The 19066-nt window shown below is 61.7% G+C and overlaps 1 protein-coding gene across 4 annotated transcripts in view; it reads left to right on the forward strand.

The window, feature by feature from the left end:
• Positions 1–17976, forward strand: part of IGSF9B (immunoglobulin superfamily member 9B) — a 47088-nt gene extending 29112 nt beyond the window's left edge. For 2 of the 4 annotated variants that reach the window (XM_072729296.1, XM_072729297.1), the window contains exons 14-20: positions 462–688; positions 1893–1977; positions 3906–4067; positions 4370–4415; positions 4973–6619; positions 13921–14042; positions 17322–17976. In XM_072729296.1, coding sequence (XP_072585397.1) covers positions 462–688; positions 1893–1977; positions 3906–4067; positions 4370–4415; positions 4973–6619; positions 13921–14042; positions 17322–17530 — 2498 coding nt within the window. In that variant the 3' untranslated portion in view covers positions 17531–17976. Of the gene's footprint in view, positions 1–461; positions 689–1892; positions 1978–3905; positions 4068–4369; positions 4416–4972; positions 6620–7217; positions 7312–8097; positions 8144–13920; positions 14043–17321 lie in introns of those variants that run through there. The other 2 variants (XR_011995747.1, XR_011995746.1) reach the window with 2 other exon arrangements.
• Positions 17977–19066: the final 1090 nt, after the last annotated feature.

Consider the following 19066-nt stretch of genomic DNA (forward strand, 5'->3'; position numbering starts at 1 on the left):
CTCTGCAGCCTTCCTCTCTGGCCCTTGGTTCCCTCCCGGGGCCGAGAGGGCGGCTGAGGGCGGGCGGCGAGCCCTGGGACGGGGGCCCCGGCATCCTTAGAGGAGGTCGCGGGATGCGATGCTCAGTGTCCTCATAAAGATGCCGCGTTGTTTAGAGGATCACATTCAAACATTCAACTGCTCCACCTTCCCCCCCTTCCCGTTTGTTGGCGTGTTTTTTTATCTGTCCCCCCCCACCCCGTCCTTTCGAGGAACTGCGTTCTCTCGTCTGTGTGCGTGGATCACGGGGCCGCTTCCGTGGGTGTCGAGGGCTCTTGCTGTGCGAGCCTCGTCTCTGAAACGACCTCCGCGTGGGTGTGTGGCCCTCACCGTGGGGCCGCGGCCCAGCGGCGTGCAGGGAGGCGGGGGTGCCTGGCCCCGCAGGCCCCGCCACGTACCCTCTGTGTCTCCCCCCGCTGCAGCATTCCCTGTCACAACTCCAGAACCCCTGGTGCTGGTTACCCCACCGAGGTGCCTCACAGCCAACCGGACCCAGCAGGGCGTGCTCCTGTCCTGGCTGCCCCCTGCCAACCACAGCTTCCCCATCGACCGCTACATCATGGAGTACCGCGTCGGGGAGCACTGGGAGACGCTGGACGGTGCCATCCCGGGCACCGAGGGAGACTTCTTTGCCAAGGATTTGTCGCAGGTGAGGGGCCCGGCTTTTCCCAAATTCTGAAAGTGACGTGAGCCTGGAGGCATCAAAAGCTTCCAGTGACCAAGGCAGGTGTGCTGCCCCCCACGCTCTCCAATCTGCTGCCGAGGTCTGGAATCCTCAGGCCCCGCAGGCTCAGGGCCATTGTGTGGCCACAGAGACTTCTATTGCCTTGAGGGCTTTTCCCACACACGGACGTGAGCTGGGGCCGCGCGGGGCAGGTGAGGAGCCCCACCTGTGACCCTGGACGTCGACCTCCGCTCCTTGCAGGACTGACGCGCGCTGGGCAAAGGGTTTCCCAGAAGGGCTGTCTTCTGTTTTGCCCCCTGCTTTAACAAGTTAGAGTCCCCGGAGGAAGATGCATTATCTTTTTTTTAGCAGCTGGTCCCCTGTAAACTTTGCTGTGTCTCTCTCTCGCTAGAGGGAGGAAGCAGCTTATTTCATGGAAACGGACAGTCTTTTTTTTTCCTTTTTTTTTAAAGATTTTATTTATTTATTCATGAGAGACATACAGAGAGAGGCAGAGACACAGGCAGAGGGAGAAGCAGGCTCCATGCAGGGAGACTGATGCGGGACTCGATCCCAGATCTGGGGATCTTGCCCTGAGCCGAAGGCAGAGGCTCAACCCCCGAGCCACCCAGGTGTCCCGAAACAGACAGTCTCATCTGTCTTTCTGTCTTCCTTCCCTGGACACTTATTCCGCGGTACAACTGGCCCCCGGGGGCCCATGAGAGTCCATGTGTGCGTCCCTCTCCACCTCTGTTTTCCGCGACCTCACAGCCCTAGATTGAAATCCACCGCGGTGGGAGTATTTTTTTTTTTTTTTTTAACTTATTCATGAGAGACACAGGCAGAGGGAGAAGCAGGCTCCATGCAGGGAGCCCAACACGGGACTCGATCCCGGGTCTCTAGGATCAGGCCCTGGCTGAAGGCGGCGCTAAACCGCTGAGCCACCCAGGCTGCCCAGTGGGAGTATTTTTACCACGGAAATGGAAGTTGGTAAATGCTGCAAATGAGGACTTTGTTTTTTCTTTTTCTTTTCTTTTTTTTTTTTTTTTGGTAACCCGAGAGCTGGTTGTTCATCACTTCCAGTCTGCCACGGCTTTGGGTACCTATTCCCCCTTGGGGGAGGGTCTGCGGTAGGTCAGCGTCTGCCTGGGGTCCCAGGCTGACTAGAGTCTTGTCCCTGGGGCTGCAGGACACCTGGTACGAATTCCGGGTTCTGGCCGTCATGCAGGATCTGATCAGCGAGCCCAGCAACATCGCCGGCGTCTCCAGCACAGGTACGTGGGCTCGGCTCTCGTATAAGCCGAGGGTTTAGGGCCGCACGGAGTCCCTTGTGAGGGAGCTAGTCCCGGAGGGAGGCTGAGTCGGAAACGAGCAAGGGCTCTGGTTGAGACCAGAGCGTTTCTTCAGGCCCTCCAGCCCGTCGGAGGACGGGACAGGCGCTCCCCTGTGGAGCTGCGGGCACAGCCCTGCCTGCGGGGCAGCCGTCGCCGGAACTGGCGCTGGCCCCCTCCTCGTAGTAGTCGAAAAGGACCTGGCTCACGTTCCTTTGCTGTGACATCCCTGTTTCTGCCAGTGCATCCTCTGTAAGGGACTGGGGCGGTGAACTGGAGAGACCACAGGTCAGCACATACTTGCTGAAGGCCTGGGATGAGACTGCTTTCTAATTATGGTGGTTTTATTTGGAAAATTGCTGTTTGGTGTTGTTTCCTCCACTCCTTCGTCTCCCTAGGTTTTTTTTTTTTTTTCAGGCTAAATAAAGCCAACTCCCTAGCATTTTCCACATTTATCTTTCTTTCTCTTGGCCCTGGTCCCACTTCTATGCATCTTCCTCCGGCTACAGGTCCCGAAACCCAGCAGAGCCCCTCCCTCGCCCGGTCAAGCGGCTCCCTCGGTATGGGAGGAGGCTTTCACTTAGTGATTAAGCGGGGGCGTCGTTTCCGGGGGCGCTGCTCCTCCAAGGACCCCTGGGGCCGGCGGCAGGGGCTTGGCCAGGGCGCTCGTGCAGTAGGACAGCTCCAGAGGCACTGGGCAGGCCGATGTGGGGAAGCAGGGGAGGCGGTGGCCAAGCCCTGGGGCGGAGGGGCATCACTCCTGCCTCACTTTAGGCACCGTGGCACCGAGGGTGTTTTCTTGTTTTTCCCCATAGAGCGGTACCCTGTCTTGGCTTCCCTCCAGGGAGGGGACTCTAGAGCGAGGGAGGAACAGGGACTCGAGGGCTCACAGCTGAGGCCACAGTAAAAGACGCAAGGGTTTGCATCGGCAGGCTCTTCTGTGTTCAGTGGCTTTATGTCTGGCACCCGAATGGAAGACATGTACCGGGGCGCAGTGGCCTCAGCCCCCGTCTCAGCCCCCCACTCCCAAGGGCTCATAGCTTTCCATCGGCCCACGCCACTCGTCAGGGTGATCCAGGCTGTTTCGGCTCTGGCCCAAGACATCCGTGTACACAGAACGTAAAGAGTGGCGCATTCCGGCGTCACCGACTGTGAAGTAGGGCCTGGCGGGTGGGGGTCCAGCCCTGGCTCCATCACTAACGAGCTGGGCACAAAGCGAACTGCGGTTCTTTACCTGTAAGAGGAGGTTGGACTAGTGTGGAGTGTCCTGCGGGCTCCGGAGTTGTGAGCCAAGGTGTCGGGGACACGCTAACTCTCCCTGCAGAAATCGCTCAGCCATGATGCGGTGGCTCGGAATCTCTGGTCACAGCCCCTTTTCCCCTCTGTGGCATTTGACTCCCAAGGTGCCTTCACAGCCAGGGTCTCATTTTGTCGGGATGGCAGGAAGCAGCAATCCCCCCTCCCCCAGGAGGCCGAGTAGCAGGGGTGTAGACCGGATAGGCTGTGTTTGTTGGCCAGTCCGTGATGGCGTCTTTACGTCAGAGTGAGCGCATGTGCCCCGTGTGCCCCCTGTGAGGGCGTCTGGTAGTGTGCACCATGGCCAAGTGGATGTTACTGTCGGAGTCATGCCCGCCATGTGGTCACCGTGGCTGTGACTTTTTCGCAAGCCCTGTGGACGTCACTTGACTTCCATCCACCCATCCGCGGTCCCTCTCCTTGGCCGTCCCCCTCTCTCCAAACCTCAAGTGCTAGACTTGCGCGTCGTCTATTCCACGGGGCTAGCAGAGACGCCTGGGAGCTCGGCGTCAGAGTGGGGGGGCTCTTGCAGGAGGGAGGGGAGGGAGTCATGCATGTTCCTCGCCCCCCTGCAGACATCTTCCCACAGCCGGACCTGACTGATGACGGGCTAGCCCGGCCCGTGTTGGCTGGAATCGTAGCTACCATCTGCTTCTTGGCAGCTGCCATCCTGTTCAGCACCCTGGCCGCCTGCTTTGTCAACAAGCAGCGCAAGCGTAAGCTCAAGCGCAAAAAAGGTGGGTGTCTGCCCCCACCACCCTCCTCTGCCTGGCTCGGTTCCCAGTGCTCCCTGTTGGAAGAGGCAGCTCTCCTTGAGTGTGGGCCCCCTTGCCAATAGGGAAATGGGGTCTTATGGGTACAACTGCCAATGGGACCGGATGGGCAAGAGGGAGTAAGGAAGGTGGATGCTGGGGAGGGGGTGATGGGCCCAGGCCACGAGAGGGCAGGTCTGTGGCTCTGCTCCGGGCCCCATGGACCTGAGGCGAGTTTTGGGTCCCTGGCCTCAGCGGGCTCTCCTCCCCCTTCTTCTTTCTTGTAGATCCTCCACTGTCCATCACTCACTGCAGAAAGAGCCTAGAGTCTCCGTAAGTGCCCCCGCGGTCATGCTGAGTGCACGGAGGGCGGAGGGTGGATGCGGGCAGGTGGTTTGCCCGGCTCGGCCCCCAGATGAGCGTGTCTAGACTGTTTGCTGTCCACTGCTCTGCACGTGCACAGAGGGAGCAGTGGCGTAGACCATCACAATAGCGGTTAATCCATTGCTCTTTAGCTTCGGAATGTTTCCATGGGTTTCTTTCACCCTAATAGATGCGCCTTCTTGGCGTGTCTTGCGTAAGTCAACCTTAAGGTGGGCTTGCATTTCTTGAGCACGCCGGGAACGATGCTAGAGGTGTGACCGCACGGAGTGGGGCAGGCAGGAAGGGCCAGAACAAGGGCAGACGTGCGCGTTCATTCAAAAGCCGGCTGGCACCCGCCTAGATGGTTTCACGCCAGAGTGTTTCACGCCCAAGTACACAGCCCATCGGCACCCCCTTCTCTTGAGCATCCTCTTAGGTGTTTGTGGTTGTTTGTTAAGAGGAGGAAAAGAAGTGCCTGAGCGGGCGTCCGCAGCCTCACGCTCCTGCCCCCTCGCTCACCCTCACAGCTTGTCGTCTGGCAAGGTGAGCCCCGAGAGCATCCGCACGCTCCGGGCCCCATCGGAGTCCTCTGATGACCAAGGCCAGCCGGCCGCCAAGAGGATGCTAAGTCCCACCCGGGAGAAGGAGCTGTCGTTGTACAAGAAGACCAAGAGGGCCATCAGCAGCAAGAAGTACAGCGTGGCCAAGGCCGAGGCCGAGGCCGAGGCCACCACGCCCATCGAGCTCATCAGCAGAGGCCCCGATGGCCGCTTCGTGATGGATCCCTCTGAGATGGAGCCCTCGATGAAGAGCAGGCGCATCGAGGGCTTTCCCTTTGCCGAGGAGACGGACATGTACCCCGAGTTCCGCCAGTCGGACGAGGAGAACGAGGACCCGCTGGTGCCCACGTCTGTGGCTGCCCTCAAGTCCCAGCTGACCCCTCTGTCGTCCAGCCAGGAGTCCTACCTGCCACCACCAGCATACAGCCCTCGGTTCCAGCCCCGTGGGCTGGAGGGCCCCGGCGGCCTGGAGGGGCGGCTGCAGGCCACGGGCCAGGCCAGGCCTCCCGCGCCCCGGCCCTTCCACCATGGCCAGTATTATGGGTACCTCAGCAGCAGCAGCCCCGGGGAGGTGGAGCCGCCGCCCTTCTACATGCCGGAGGTGGGCAGCCCCCTGAGCTCCGTCATGTCCTCCCCGCCCCTGCACGCCGAGGGGCCCTTCGGCCACCCCACCATTCCCGAGGAGAACGGAGAGAACGCTTCCAACAGCACGCTGCCCTTGACTCAGACGCCCACAGGCGGCCGCTCCCCTGAGCCCTGGGGCCGGCCGGAGTTCCCCTTTGGGGGCCTGGAGACTCCGGCCATGATGTTCCCCCACCAGCTGCACCCCTGTGACGTCGCCGAGAGTCTGCAGCCCAAGGCCTGCCTCCCCCGAGGACTGCCCCCCACCTCCCTGCAGGTGCCCTCGGCCTACCCGGGCATCCTGTCCCTGGAGGCGCCCAAGGGCTGGGCGGGCAAGTCGCCAGGCCGAGGCCCCGTCCCGGGGCCCCCCTCCGCCAAGTGGCAGGACAGACCTATGCAACCTCTGGTGAGCCAAGGGCAGCTAAGACATACCAGCCAAGGTATGGGCATACCCGTGTTGCCTTACCCCGAGCCGGCCGAGCCGGGGGGGCACAGCGGCCCCAGCACGTTTGGCCTGGACACCCGGTGGTACGAGCCCCAGCCCCGGCCCCGGCCCAGCCCCCGGCAGGCCAGGCGTGCCGAGCCCAGTTTACATCAAGTGGTGCTACAGCCGTCCCGGCTTTCGCCTCTCACCCAAAGCCCCCTGAGCTCGCGCACCGGCTCCCCCGAGCTGGCGGCCCGCGCCCGGCCCCGCCCGGGGCTCCTGCAGCAGGCCGAGATGGAGATCGCGCTGCAGCCGCCGGCCGCTGGCAGCTTCTCCCACAAGTCCACGCCGTCCACGGGCTCCCCGTCCCAGAGCAGCCGCAGCGGCAGCCCCAGCTACCGGCCCGCCGCGGGCTTCCCGGCCCTGGCCGCCGCCTACCCTGCGCCCCCGCCCGCGCCCGCGGGGCCTGCCGACAGCCTGGACGTGTTTGGACCCACGGCCTCCCCTCGCAGGGGGGGGGAGGAGCTGCTGCGGCCGGAGCCCCCCCCGCCGCCGTTACCTACTTCGGGGTGAGTGCCGGCCGGTTGCCCTGCCCGCGTCCGCCTGGTCATCCTCGCCCCCATTCCCCACCTGCCCCCACCCCTCCATCACCCCGAATGACAGGGCTTGTGTGGACATGCTGCAGCATCCCTTCCGGAGAGTTCTGGTCTTGGCATCGGCGGGGTGTGCTCGTGGGGTCCAGCGCGGGGCGGACCTGGTCCCCCCGCCCCTCCCCTCCCGTGACGGGTCGGACACGCATGGGCAGGGGAGGGGCGTGCCGTGCAGGCCGATCGGCCCCCAGGTCCTCTTGCAGTGCAGAGCGCTCCCGTGCCGTGACCCTGGCTTGGGGCGGGGGGTCCAGGGCTCCCCAGACACTTCGGATCCAGCCTCCTTGCTGCCCCGGCCCATCCTCCCCGCCAGGCAGGACCCCAGAGCCCCCCCTCCACCCAGGATGGGCCGCCAGGCCAGGGCTCCTCCCCCCGCCCCCCCCCACCCCCCTGCCCTTAGCAGCCTAGAGAGCCGGAGGGGCCGTCTCCCAGACCGCCCCCTGGGTGGGGAGCAAGGTCTCAGGCCTGTGAACCCTGTGCCCGGAGCCACACACCCTACCCCGACCTGTGTGCCTCGCAGGAAGCTGCAGACAGACAGACAGACAGACAGACAAGCTCCTGCGATCAGCCTGCCCGAGAGAGCACACTCTAAACTGTAGCAGCTGGTATTCCAGGTACCAGAGTCGGCCTGGACGCCCGTCTGTGCCTCCTTCTCTCGCCTCTCTTGCCCCATCCCTTGTCCCTCCTCCCCCTCGCCCCTCCCCCCTCCTCAAGTCTGCCTTTCTTTCTGTCTGTCCTCCTTCCTTCTCCATCTTCTTCGGGTTGGCCCGACTTGCTCCGAAGGGCTGGGAGCGTCTCCATAGTGCCCCTCACCCCTCCTGGCCTCTCCTCCCCGCCCCTCTCCGCCCCTCCCTCCCCCCCCCCCCCCCCCCCTCTCTCTCTCTCTCTCTCTCTGGTTCCGTCCTTTGGTCTCTCTTGATGTGGCCGCCTGTGCAGGGGAGCAGAGTGTTCCAGAGGAGGCTGGCCTGCTGGTAGGCAGGATGGGAGGCGGTCGGAGAGGAGGGAGCCCAGCGCCCTTCCCCTGCCCCACGCACTCCCACCCTCTCTGGTACCTGGAAGCACAGCCTCCCCTCCCGCTGCCCCTGCTCCTGGCGGGCGGGGAAGGCGAGGCGAGCTCTAGCTAGGACGCCAGGCGCGGCGCCCACGGAGCCGGGCCTCTGTCTGTGCAGGAGATGCTGTGCGCCGCAGCCCTGTCGTCTGTGCTTTGTGCAGCGCTCATCTGCCTCGTCCATCGTGCCGTCTGGTTCTCTGTCTCTCTCCTCTCCTTCCCCTCACCCCATTCTCTGGCCTCGCTTGTGGTTCTCTGGCCCCCGTGCTCCTCCCCTCCTCCCCTCTGGGTGTGCGTGGGTGGTTGCCCCACGGCCCGTGTTGATAACTGCTTTGTTTCTGATTGATCTCAGCTATCTGGGCAGTGTTGTCGAGACAAGCCTCTCCTCAGCTCAATAGGTAAGGGAGCTCCGCGGCTGGGGCGGGGCGGGGGGTGGACAGGCGGACGGGGCTTCGGCAGGGCCATCGCTTCCTTTACAGGGGAATCCAGGCCATGTCCCCTCCCACCCGCGTGGGCGGCAGCTCCGCTGCTCCGGGCCCCACGGCTTCTGGGTTCCCCACATCATGCTGCTCCCACAGCCTCACCGGGCCGCGCTCGGGCACCGCCTAGCTGCAGCTTCTGATGCCCGCCCCACACGCCACGCCTGCCCCAGAGCCTCCCTGCAGTTCCCCTCACTCAGACCCCTGCTGCCCACACACCCAGGGCCTCCCACAGACGCCCCCGGGGACCCTGCATGCTCCCCGAGGGGCCTAGAATGCCTACGATCCGCTTTGCATCTCTGCACCTCTGGAAACACCAGGGCCACACTCAGATCCAGAAACATCCAGAAACACCGCCTCTCCCCTGTCCCCCCGCAGCCTCAGGCAGGGTGTCCCCCGCCCCATCCTGGCCCCCCAGAGACTCAGGTCTTCCTCGGGGGTTGCTGGTCCCTCCCAGTCTTCTCAGGCTCGCTCTGATATTGTCAGGGAGCCAGGGTTGGGGTGCGGCCCCGTTCCTTCCCTCAACGGCTGGGTCGTCCCCAGGACCAGGTCACCTGTAGTCCTGTGAGGTCAGGGGCGGGGAGACGCCACCGCTTGCCGTGCCCCTTGCCTGCCGGAGCCCGTTGGGGGCTGTTACAAGACTGACACGTGGACCTCGCCCTCGGGTCAGATTGCCCCCAGACCCCGTAGTGGCCACTCCCGATCCCACTGGGTCACAGCTCCAGGGGCCTGGGAGGAGTTCCCGAGCGCAGAGGACAGGCTGGCCCTGGGGCAGTGCCGCGCTCCTTCCTCTGCCCTCCTCCGAGGGCGTCCCTGCCCCCAAGCCCTGCCCCCAAGCCCTGTCCCCTGCCCCCAAGCCCTGTCCCTCCCGCGTCCTTGCAGGTGGAGGTGTCAGGAATCTGGGGGCTCCCAGAGGGATGTGAGGTCTCCTGCAGAGGCTTGGGGTCACCCGAGACTCACTGTCTCCCACGGTGGCTGCGACACTCCTATTTGCCGTGGACGCCCCTGCCTGTGCTTCTGGGCACTAGCAGCGTGGGAGCTTCCCATGGGGAGAAGCACCTGCGTCCCCTGCCTACCTAGAGATGCCAGAGGGCTCAGGACGCTATGCTCAGGCGTAGGACTGGCCGCCCGTGAGGAGGGCTGTGCTGCGTGGCCGTGTCCTTGTGCTCTGCAGCCGCAGGCTTGTTAGCAGCTGAGGCCCCGGGGGGCGTGTGAGGCTGGTTGGGTGTCACGCTGCGGCCGCGAGCAGTGGCGAGCGGGGCCGGCGTCGGGCCGTAGGTGTGAGCCCACCCTCACCTGCCGACGGCCGCCCGTCCCCACCGTCCGTGCTCGCCCTCCCTCCCTCCCTCCCTTCCTGAGTCCCAGTTCTGACCCCCGCCACCCCCAGAGAGGAGGGAGCTCCAGGCCCAGCCGTCACTGCACTCCCGGACAGTGCCTGGACCCCCGCCCTGCGGTGACCGCCACGCCCTCACCCGGCTGTCGCCCTGCACCCCCAGCATGCCCCACCCGCCCCCGCCGAGGGCCGGGCCCCTGTACCCTCACTGCTGTGGCAAACCCAGAAACCAAGGGCAGTGGTGGGGGACCGTGGGATCCTTGGGGCCTGGCCGGGTCCCCAGCCGAGGAGAGTCAGGTGCCCCCCGCAGCCCGGAGCCGGGCCTTGGTGGTGCTGGGCAGCACGAGCCACCCTAGTCCTGCTTGCTGAGAGCTCCCCGGGCGCGGGAGCTGCTGGGGCCATCGGGAGGCGTTAGGCTCCTCTTCAGACGCTGTCTTCATGCTGCGCCTTTGCATGTGTCTCCACTCGGTCTTGCTTGGAGAGGATGTGATGCGTCTTGTCTACGTGCGTTCTCGCTCTGTTCCTGTTTCCTTCAGTCTGTCTCCCGCTCCTTCTCCCCTGGGCCCGCAGCGGTCCTCCTCCTCTCCCCCTCTCTGCCTCCCCTCCCTCTCCTCTTCCCAACTCCCATCTCGGAGCGGGAGTTGTACTATGTGGACCTGCCCTGTGTGGGGCCGGCGGGCTCCTGGGCTCGTCTCTGTAGCAGGCCTCTTCTCCCCTCGCCCTCGAGCCCTGTCCCTCAGCACTGACTTTGGCCTGTCGGATGGAGTGGGTCTGGGGGGCGGACCCCAGGAAGGAGCTCCTGAGTCCCGAGTCCTGAGGCCAGACCCTGGGTTTGTCCCAACCCCATGGGGAACGCTGCTGTCGGTCGTCCGGCTTGGGGGTGGGGCACGACCTCCGCGGTCCGGACTTTCTCTGTTGTAAGGGGGGGGCGGTGGCAGGACTTGTTCCCGGCTCACCTTGGGCACCACTGGATTTCCTGCCCCCGCCCCCCACCCCGGGTCTGGTCAGGTGGTTACGCAGAGGAGGAAAGCTCCCCTTCCCTCTCGGCCACCGACTGTCGGGGTGCCCGGCCCTGGGGGGCAGGCGCTGGCCTGCGGTTCTCACCTCTCTGTCTGCCTACTTTTGGAACCTTTTTTGTCTGTGTCTTTTCTCCACTGTTTTGGGTGAGCACAGAGCTAAGCAACCATTAGCCAACCCTGGGCTAAATGCTTGATTTGTATGGATTTTATGAAAACAGAGAGAGAAGATTCCAGGCAGTTCCTAGGAGTCGTGACCCTCAGTGAAGCATCAGTGGGCTGGAGCGCTGGGGTTCAGGGGAGCTCCACAGACACGGAAGATCTAGGGAGACCCTGGGCTTTTAGGGTTGTACCCCCCCCCCCCCAACTTCTTGGGATCAGGAGAGCCTGGTCTGCTGGGCTCCTGTAGGTTTTCGGAGGACCGGGCCTGACGGGGAAGGGGGCTGCCCGAGAGCCCGGTGGCTGCTGTTGTGGGGTGCACCCTGCTGGTGCACCGCAGACTCCCGGGCCGAGGCCGCGGCAGGGCTGAAGTCGCATAGCCCAGGCCTCCCACCGTCTCCCGGCAGCACGAAGCTCCGTTGTCCATGGTCCCCCATGGGCCTGGGACGTGGTCCCCTTCTAGAGCACAGAGGCAACTTGATTCCAAAGGGCGTCACGGGCTGCAAGTCAAGTGTGTTGGGCCGCATTTCACGGTTTTTTTTTCTGTATAATTTGCTAAAAATAATTCAATTTTTGCCCTCCCCTCCCCGTCTGCCCCATCCGTTCGCCCCGTCCGCCCCGTCCTTCCAGACACTTGCTGTTATTTCTCCCTCCTGCATCGGCAGAGTGTCTCGGGGCCTCCAGGAGCCTTCGGTCACGTTTCTGTGTTTGTGCTGAGCCCAGCGCGGAGGCGCGTGGACAGCAGGCGTCCCATCCCGGAGGGGCTGCGGCTCGGCTGTTCCACAAGGGGAAGTTGGCCCGTCCTCCTCAGCGGGTCATCATGGTTTGGGAACTTTGGCCTGAACACAGACCTTGAGCACCCCTTCCCTACCCCTGGCGCGTCTTCCCGGGGGCGCACGGGGTTCCCAGGTGGAGCACGGGAGCGCGGCCCTCTGCTAGGTGGCTTCCGAACCTGTTTCCTTCAGGAAGAACTCGGAAGAGCCCTTTGATGTTCTCAGCCTCGGCTCTGTGTCGTGGAGCTGGATCCTTAGGCGAGCTGCTTCAGTTTGCCCCTCTGAGAAATGGGGTCAGTCCAGTATTCACCCGGTAGGGTTCTCGTAAGGACGGGAGAGAACAGTCAGTGCGGCCTGGTAAGTGGTGACTAACCGCCGCGTGACAGAGGCGATGAAGGCCGCGACACGTTGATTTTAGTGAGGACGTCCTTGGAGGTTTCACCCTGCTGGGAGGGTCCCCAGGAACGACCCCGGGCGCCTTGGCCAGTTTCTCTCGCAGCCTCTGGGTCGCTCACCCTGGATTATGTGGTTTAAGCCCTGCCCCCTGGGGCCTTGCATCCCTCACCTCGTGTGGTCCCTTTGAAGAGGCTGGCCTGGACCGGACACAGGTAAACCCAACGGCTGATTCACACCTTTGATTCTCCTTTTAGGAGCTGGAGAAGCCCTAGTCAAGGATGAGAAGGGGGTGAGCACTGCCCGCCAGCATTGCAAACTCATGCTCCCTCATCCCCTAGCCATCTCCACCCGTTGCCCGCCTTCCAGATTCCCTTGCGGCCGCGCGGCCGCCCTGTCGGGTCCGTGCGGGTGGAGTCGAAGGAGGAGGGGACGGGGATTTGCAGGTTGGGTCTCTGGGGGCAGAAGACCTGACTCCTAACGGTGAGTCGGACTTCCCTCCGAGACCTCTGTGTGCTGCCTGCTCGCGTGTGCGTGGACGTGAGGCCCCCGCGCTCTGTGCTGTCAGGGCCTATGGGAAACCCAGGAGCCGCCTCTGACCTGGACTTCGGAGGAGCTTCTGGGTACTTTACGTGCCGAGAGGCTATGGAGTGACGGCATCCATCAGGGAAGGTGGAGGTGGCTTCATTGCCACTTACTGAGGAGGCCCCAGAGACCAGAGGCTTACCACCAGTCAGCCTGTGGGTGGCTTCTTGCTCCTTCCCTGCAAGTCCCACCGGTCCCGGGAGACCCGGGAGACGGGCTGCAGACCTCTCTCCCTCCCTCCCTCCCTGCGTTGTCGGTTCCTCCTCGGATTGTCGGCTCACCGCTGGCCGCTTCTCCCCCCCAGGGTTGGCCGTCCTCCTGCTAATCAGGACTTACCCAAAATCCATGTGCTGCAGTTGGAAGAGGCTGGAGGAAGAGCGTGGTCGCCTCCGTGGGTGGCCCCGGGGGGGCACGCTGCACCCAGCGCTCTCCCTGCCTCTCCTTCTTGGGCTCCTCCTTCCCGGGGAGCAGTGACACTGATAACTCGCCTTCTAGGTTTTCCTTTATGACCCGCGGGCAGTTCTCTCCCGTCCAGTGTGCACCGGTTGCCTCGGCCCAGCCTCGCAGTGGCCTGGGGTCCCCCGGGTCGCAGAGGCCACACGGCTCCAGCAGAATCATGGGCTTCGTTCTAACTGCAGGGTTGATCCATCAGGCGAATGACCGCGTCCGCCCGCGGCGGGGGGACTGGGAGACCGCGGCGCGCGTGGCGTCTCTCCCATCCCTGCTTTTCCCACCGAGCCTGAAAGCGTAGACAGTCCTTGGACGTTTGCCACCAAAGGCAAGGGCTTCACGAGGCTGCCGGATTTGGACGCCCGGCGTCCGGGTCGACGTCCACCTTCTTTTGGACTCTGAGCCTAGGCCGCGGGAGGTCTGGGCGCCCGCCCGCCGAGGTGCTGCTGGATGACCATGCCGCCACCCCTGGCTGCTGGGTGCCGCCTGGCTCCGGTGGGCGCCGGGAAGACCCCCGGTGAAGTGGGTTGTACGCACCCCCCTGCCTCACGGGGTGTGGGGCTCCTCGTGGGCCTGGCCTTCTCCTCCCCGGAGGATGAGGTTCAGCGGCGGTCCTCACCTGCTCTAACCTGCCCTCTTACTTTCCACTTTAAGGTCTCGGTCGTGGTGATTTCTGGCAGCTTGGGGCACGGATGCCGCCTTCTCGCGTTGAGTGACACGTGATGCGGCCCCCTACTAAAGCCTGTCTCCCCCTTTCTTAGGTCTTCTCGTTGCTCCACACGGTGGTTTCCATCCGAGGTAGGCCTCCCGCGGCTCGAGCCTTCTACCGGCTTTTCTCCCTTTCAGGAACAACCGAGAGGCGGGTGCCCGGGACTGCCCAGCACTGTGCCTGTCCTCCTGTGGGCCGGTGCTGTGGTTTTCTTCCAGCCGCTCTTCGGACACTCCCTCTCTGGGGGCTGACCTGTGCCTCTCTGATTGTCCTTCCAGAACACATCCACCTGCACCCGGGAACGCTGCTACACCTGAGAGGCTGGAGGCTCTGAAATACCAACGGATAAAGAAGCCCAAAAAGTCATCCAAGGGCTCCTCGAAGTCAAAGAAACGATCCGGTAAATGGCGGATCCTCTCTTTCCTCCTCTCTCCGCCGTCATTGTGGGGTTGTTCGGCTCGGGATCCCATCCCTGGGTTGTCTCCAGAATTGAATCCAGCAGTTTATGTCACTGTTTCTTTTTAATATTAGTTACTAAGTAATATGTAAGTATGATTTCCATGTAAACGTTAGAAAGACAGAGTCTCGGATTGTCCTCTCAATCGTTTCCTCCCCACTGGGAACCATTCTTTTGTTCTTTTTTTTTTTTTTTTTTTAGATTTTATTTCTTTATTTGACAGACAGCAGGGGAGCACAAGCAGGGGGAGCAGGAAGGGGGGAAGGGGAAGCAGGCTCTTTGCTGAGCAGGGAGCTTGGTGCGGGGCTGGACCCAGGACCCCAGGATCATGACCTGACCCAAGGCAGACGCTTCACCGACGGAGTCCCCCAGGCGCCCCGGGAGCCACCTTCTTGGTTGTAAATGTGCTTTCAGAGCGTTCTGTGCATTTGCCTCCAGGAGATACAGCGTGTTGCCTCAATGCGTTTCCAGACGACATAAGTAGCATCTTGATCCCTTTCCCTTCTGCCATAGGCCTTTTGGAACTCTCTTTATTTCCTTATATATTTCTTCTCTGTTATTTCAGACCGTCTAGTTGGACGTGGGATTTGTGGGGTCCTACTCAGTGCTTAGGGCACCTGGTGGCATGGACCCGCCCTCTGCGGGATGACCGAGATGATAGAATGAAATCTTACGGTAGAGAGAACATTCCTGCTGACATGTCTGATGTTTTCATCCCACACGGAGGGGTAGCTGCTAAGGTAGTGCAAAAATAATTCAGCCCTTTCCTACACTTAGAAAATTCTTTGGTATTTATCACGTCCTCTTTATTTATTTATTTCACCAATGGTTTTACGAATCTTGTCCCAGGCTGTCAAAAGAGACAGCTGGACAGCTTCCTCGCCGATCTTTAGTAACCACGGACAGTGTTACTACTTTCTTTGGAGGCGGGGTCACAAGTGAGCCTTCTACCAGGCTGCCGGGATCTTTGGAAGACAGGGAGCCTTTGGGTGGTGCTCGTATCCTGTTGGTTTATAGATGGGCGAACTGAGGCAGAAGAGAAGATGATGTTTTTAGGGCTTGAGTGAGGAATGGGAGCCCGAAGCTTGAGTGTTCAACCCACTTAAGCTCGTTGCAGTTGAGGACGCACGTACCCACCCACCTACCTATGTTTTTTTTTTTTTTAATTAAAAATTTTTTTTTAAAAGATTTTATTTATTCTTAAGAGACAGAGAAAGAGGCAGAGACACAGGCAGAAGGAGAAGCAGGCTCCATGCAGGGAGCCCAACGTGGGACTCGATCCTGGGTCTCCAGGATCATGCCCTGGGCCAAAGGTGGCGCTAAACCGCTGGGCCACCTGGGCTCCCCTGTTTTATTTTTTTATTTGCTTTTTTTTTTTTTTTTTTTTTTTGCTTATGTATTTTTAACAAAAAGAGCCACACCAGATCCCTGTGTTCCCTCCCGCTCTGCCCCGGCGTCCTGTTCCTGTAAGACGTTGATGGCTCCCAAACGTCTCTTCCAAGGCCCAGTCTCTTCCAAGAGCTCACGTCTCATGTTTCCAGCTGCCTGCTGAACATGCACTTAGATGTTTTATAAGCCTCCAAAACGTCCAAAATAGAGTTATCGATCGTCACCCTCTCCAAATGTGCGTCTCCTACCTCCTCCCCACCTTCTTGCATAGCACTGCTACGGGCCTCGCCACTCAGCCTTGCTCCTTGTCTGGCCTCACGGGTCCTGTCCAGCCACTTGGTAAGGTCTGCGGGACCAACTTTTATAGCACGTCCTCCATCCGACTCTTTCCCACTTCAGTTGCTAAAACTAAAGCCATTCCCACCCTGATTCTCGCAGTGGCCTCCTTGCTGGTTGTCTCACTCCCTCCTTACTCCTACAGTGCAGTCTACACTCAGCAACTGGAGAGATCTTCAGACCATGCGGTAGCGTCCTCTTGGCAATGCACACACACATGCACCTGGAGAAAACCTTCTAGAAGCTTCCTGCTGCAGCCAGAGCAGATTCCAAGCTCTTTAGGATTCCCGCCTCCATCTTCCTTGCCTCACTGTCCTTTGCTCGCTCTGCTTCAGCTACATTGGCCTCCTTCCTTCCTTCCTTCCTTCCTTCCTTCCTTCCTTCCTTCCTTCCTTCCTTCCTTCTGTCTCTGAAACATGGCAGTTGGCTCATCAGCCATGGGTCTCACTTTCGCCCATCCTCCTTCTGTTGGGAAACTCCTCCCTTGGGGCTTCAGAAAGCTCGTCGGCCTTTCAAGAGTAGAACCATGCTTTATTTTTTGGTTTATTTTTTAAGATTTTAGTCGTTTACTTGAGAGAGAGAGAGAGAGAGAGAGAGAGAACGAGTGAGAGGGAGAAGCAGGCTGCCTGCCAAGCAGGGAGCCCGAGGTGGGGCTCGATCCCAGGACCCCCGAGATCACGCCCCGAGCTGAAGGCAGACGCTAACTCACCGAGCTGCCCAGGCACCCCAGGACCGTGCTTAGTCATTTGCTCTCACGTGGCCTTCTTTTTGTCTTTCTTTGTAGGACTTTCAGTATCTGGAAATTGTATTTCTGTATTTTTTAAGTCCACACTAAAGTATAATTTTCTAGAAACCCAGCCCTTTACTGCCGTATCTGCAGAAGAGCCACGAGGCAGCGTGGTGGCCCTGGCCATCTAGGAAGGGCCTCGCCTGGCTCTACGGCAAGGATTGAAGTCTTGGGTAGAGTCCATCACTGCTGGGGGGCGGGGAGTGACAGCACGTGTTGAGGTCCACCCATCCTTGGAAGCCCCAGTCCCCAGCTCCTACAATGATGTTTGGTACCTCGGAGGCATGGAAGGAGAAACATTGATATTACTCTGATAAAAGTTAAAATACTAGATAACAGGTTTTAAATCAAAACATTTAATATTACATAAAAGATAAGTGCTGGTGGACTGGGCGCATCCTGCTTCCCTCCGCTCTCCGTGCACCCAGGGGAGCGGATGCGGGTCATTGTTTCCCAGCAAGGACCCCCTTGGCCACAGGGCCCCCAGCCCTGGCTGCACCACAAGGGGCTGAGGGGTCACTGGTGGTGAGGACGGGGTTGTCTGCTGCAGTCACCCCCGGCCCGGCTACACTGATGAGTCTCGTCCTGCTAGAAAGCCGGGGTGTGAGTCTCCGCGGATGGAAGAGGTGAGTGAGTGGGGTTTCCATCTTCCCTTTCACCCACTTTATTTTCTTCCCGTTTGTTTGCTGTACCTGTTCCCTCCTCCCTAGACGGTCCTGCCTCCCAGGCTCAGCAGCTTCCAGACTCCCAGGTTCTGTGGCCCGATGAAGCCGTCTGCCTCCGAAAGAAGAAGAGACATTCTCGGCCTGACCCCTTTGCCCGCCTCTCAGACCTGTGCCACCGCCAGCTCCCGGAAGACCAGACGGCGATTCTCAACAGCGTGGATCACGACGACCCCGGCCACGCCACCTTGCTGTGACACCATGAGCGCTGAGCGGTCCCGGAGCGGTGCGGCGGCCCTGGGCTGAGGGGCCGGGGAGGGGGCCGGGGTGTGCCGGCAGGGGGGCAGCTGGGGGGCTGCTTCCCCTGCGGCCTGGCCGGCGGGCGTCGCCATGGGGACAGAGGGCTGGGGCTCGTGGGAGCGATTAGGAAGCGATCGGGGGTCAGGGAGGGACCCGCCTTGCCCCCCTCGGCTCTCCGGCGGCGGGATGTTTCTCGCCTCCGCAGATCCCTTGGGAGCGAGGAAGGGAAAGTGATGGCTCTTACTGCTCTCCGCTCTGTGGGGTGTTCGGGTCCTGGAGGAGGGCTGGGCTCCCCTCCCCTCTTCTGAATCTACATATACATAGATATAGATACAAATGCATCGTATGTAGTTTGTGGGCCTCTCTATGTATATATATGTACATTGAAGCAAAGTGCTGTTTATTTCTGTGGTCAGTGGAGGAAGGAGGAGGAGCGCGGCGAAGGCGTGGGGTCCATGGGGGGGGCCCACAGGGCCAGCGGGCGTCCCCCCGCAGCCAGGAGCCGGGCCTCCTCCGCTGAACTCCCCGAGCACGGAGGGGCCGTGGCTGGGCTACCGCACAGCTAAACCCGAGCCTTGGGCCCGGCTCAGGCCACGCAGCGGGGGCTGCTCAGCAGCGAGGCGGCCCCCCCCGCAGCCCCCCGTCCTGCAGCCCCGGTGCTGAGCCCCGAGCTGCCGCGGCTCTATTTATATCCTGCTCGGCTCAGCGCCCTCCGGAGTGGAGGATTGGATCCCTCCTTTCCTTTTGTGGGAAGCTAATTCCCCAGATTGAGTAATTGCCACTTGCGGGCCCGCCTGCGGCTCCTCCCGCCTCCCCGTGTGCTGCCTGCGGGCTCCTCTCTGCCCGGGGCTCAGCTGCCAGGTCGGGTCGGGTCAGGCTGGGCTAAGGGATAAGGGAGCGCCCGGATTCCCAGTCCTGGGGGCACGCTGGGCCCCCTGCCGTCCCCTGGATTCATTTACGGGAACAGGCTGAAGCAGGGGTGGAGCTGGAAGGGGAGGTGGGCTGGGGCCTGGGCTCCGACCTTTTCTGCCACAATCTCGTCCTAGTTCACAGCATTAGCAGCAGAAGCGCCTGTGAGGCCGTGTTGCCGTGCCTGAGGGTGCGTCTGTGTCCCAGTGCGGTGGTGGTGCTGCCGGGCAGTGCCCCGCTCCGTGGGGCCCGCGCTCTTGCTGCCTGGGGATAAAGGTGCTGCGGGTCCTCGACGTGTCTCCTCCTGGTGCTCTGGTCCTGGCGGCTCTGGGCACCTGCCTCTCCCCGCCACCTGTGTGGCTGCCGCCTGGTCAAAGCGCCAGAGGCTCTGCACAGTTGCTAGCGGGAGAGCGGCGCAGGGGGAGGCCCCAAGGGCTGGGGAGCGGCGCCTCGCTGGGAGCCCCATCTTAGGGTCGGTTCTTCTCTGCCGCACAAGCTCTGGTGCTTCCGTCCTGTCACCCTGCCAGTGGGGCCCGACTCCGCCTTGGGGGTCTAGCCACAGGTTGCCCGAGGATGGGGAGGCG

This window comes from Vulpes vulpes, chromosome 12, assembly GCF_048418805.1.
Source record: "Vulpes vulpes isolate BD-2025 chromosome 12, VulVul3, whole genome shotgun sequence".
Taxonomy (NCBI): domain Eukaryota; kingdom Metazoa; phylum Chordata; class Mammalia; order Carnivora; family Canidae; genus Vulpes; species Vulpes vulpes.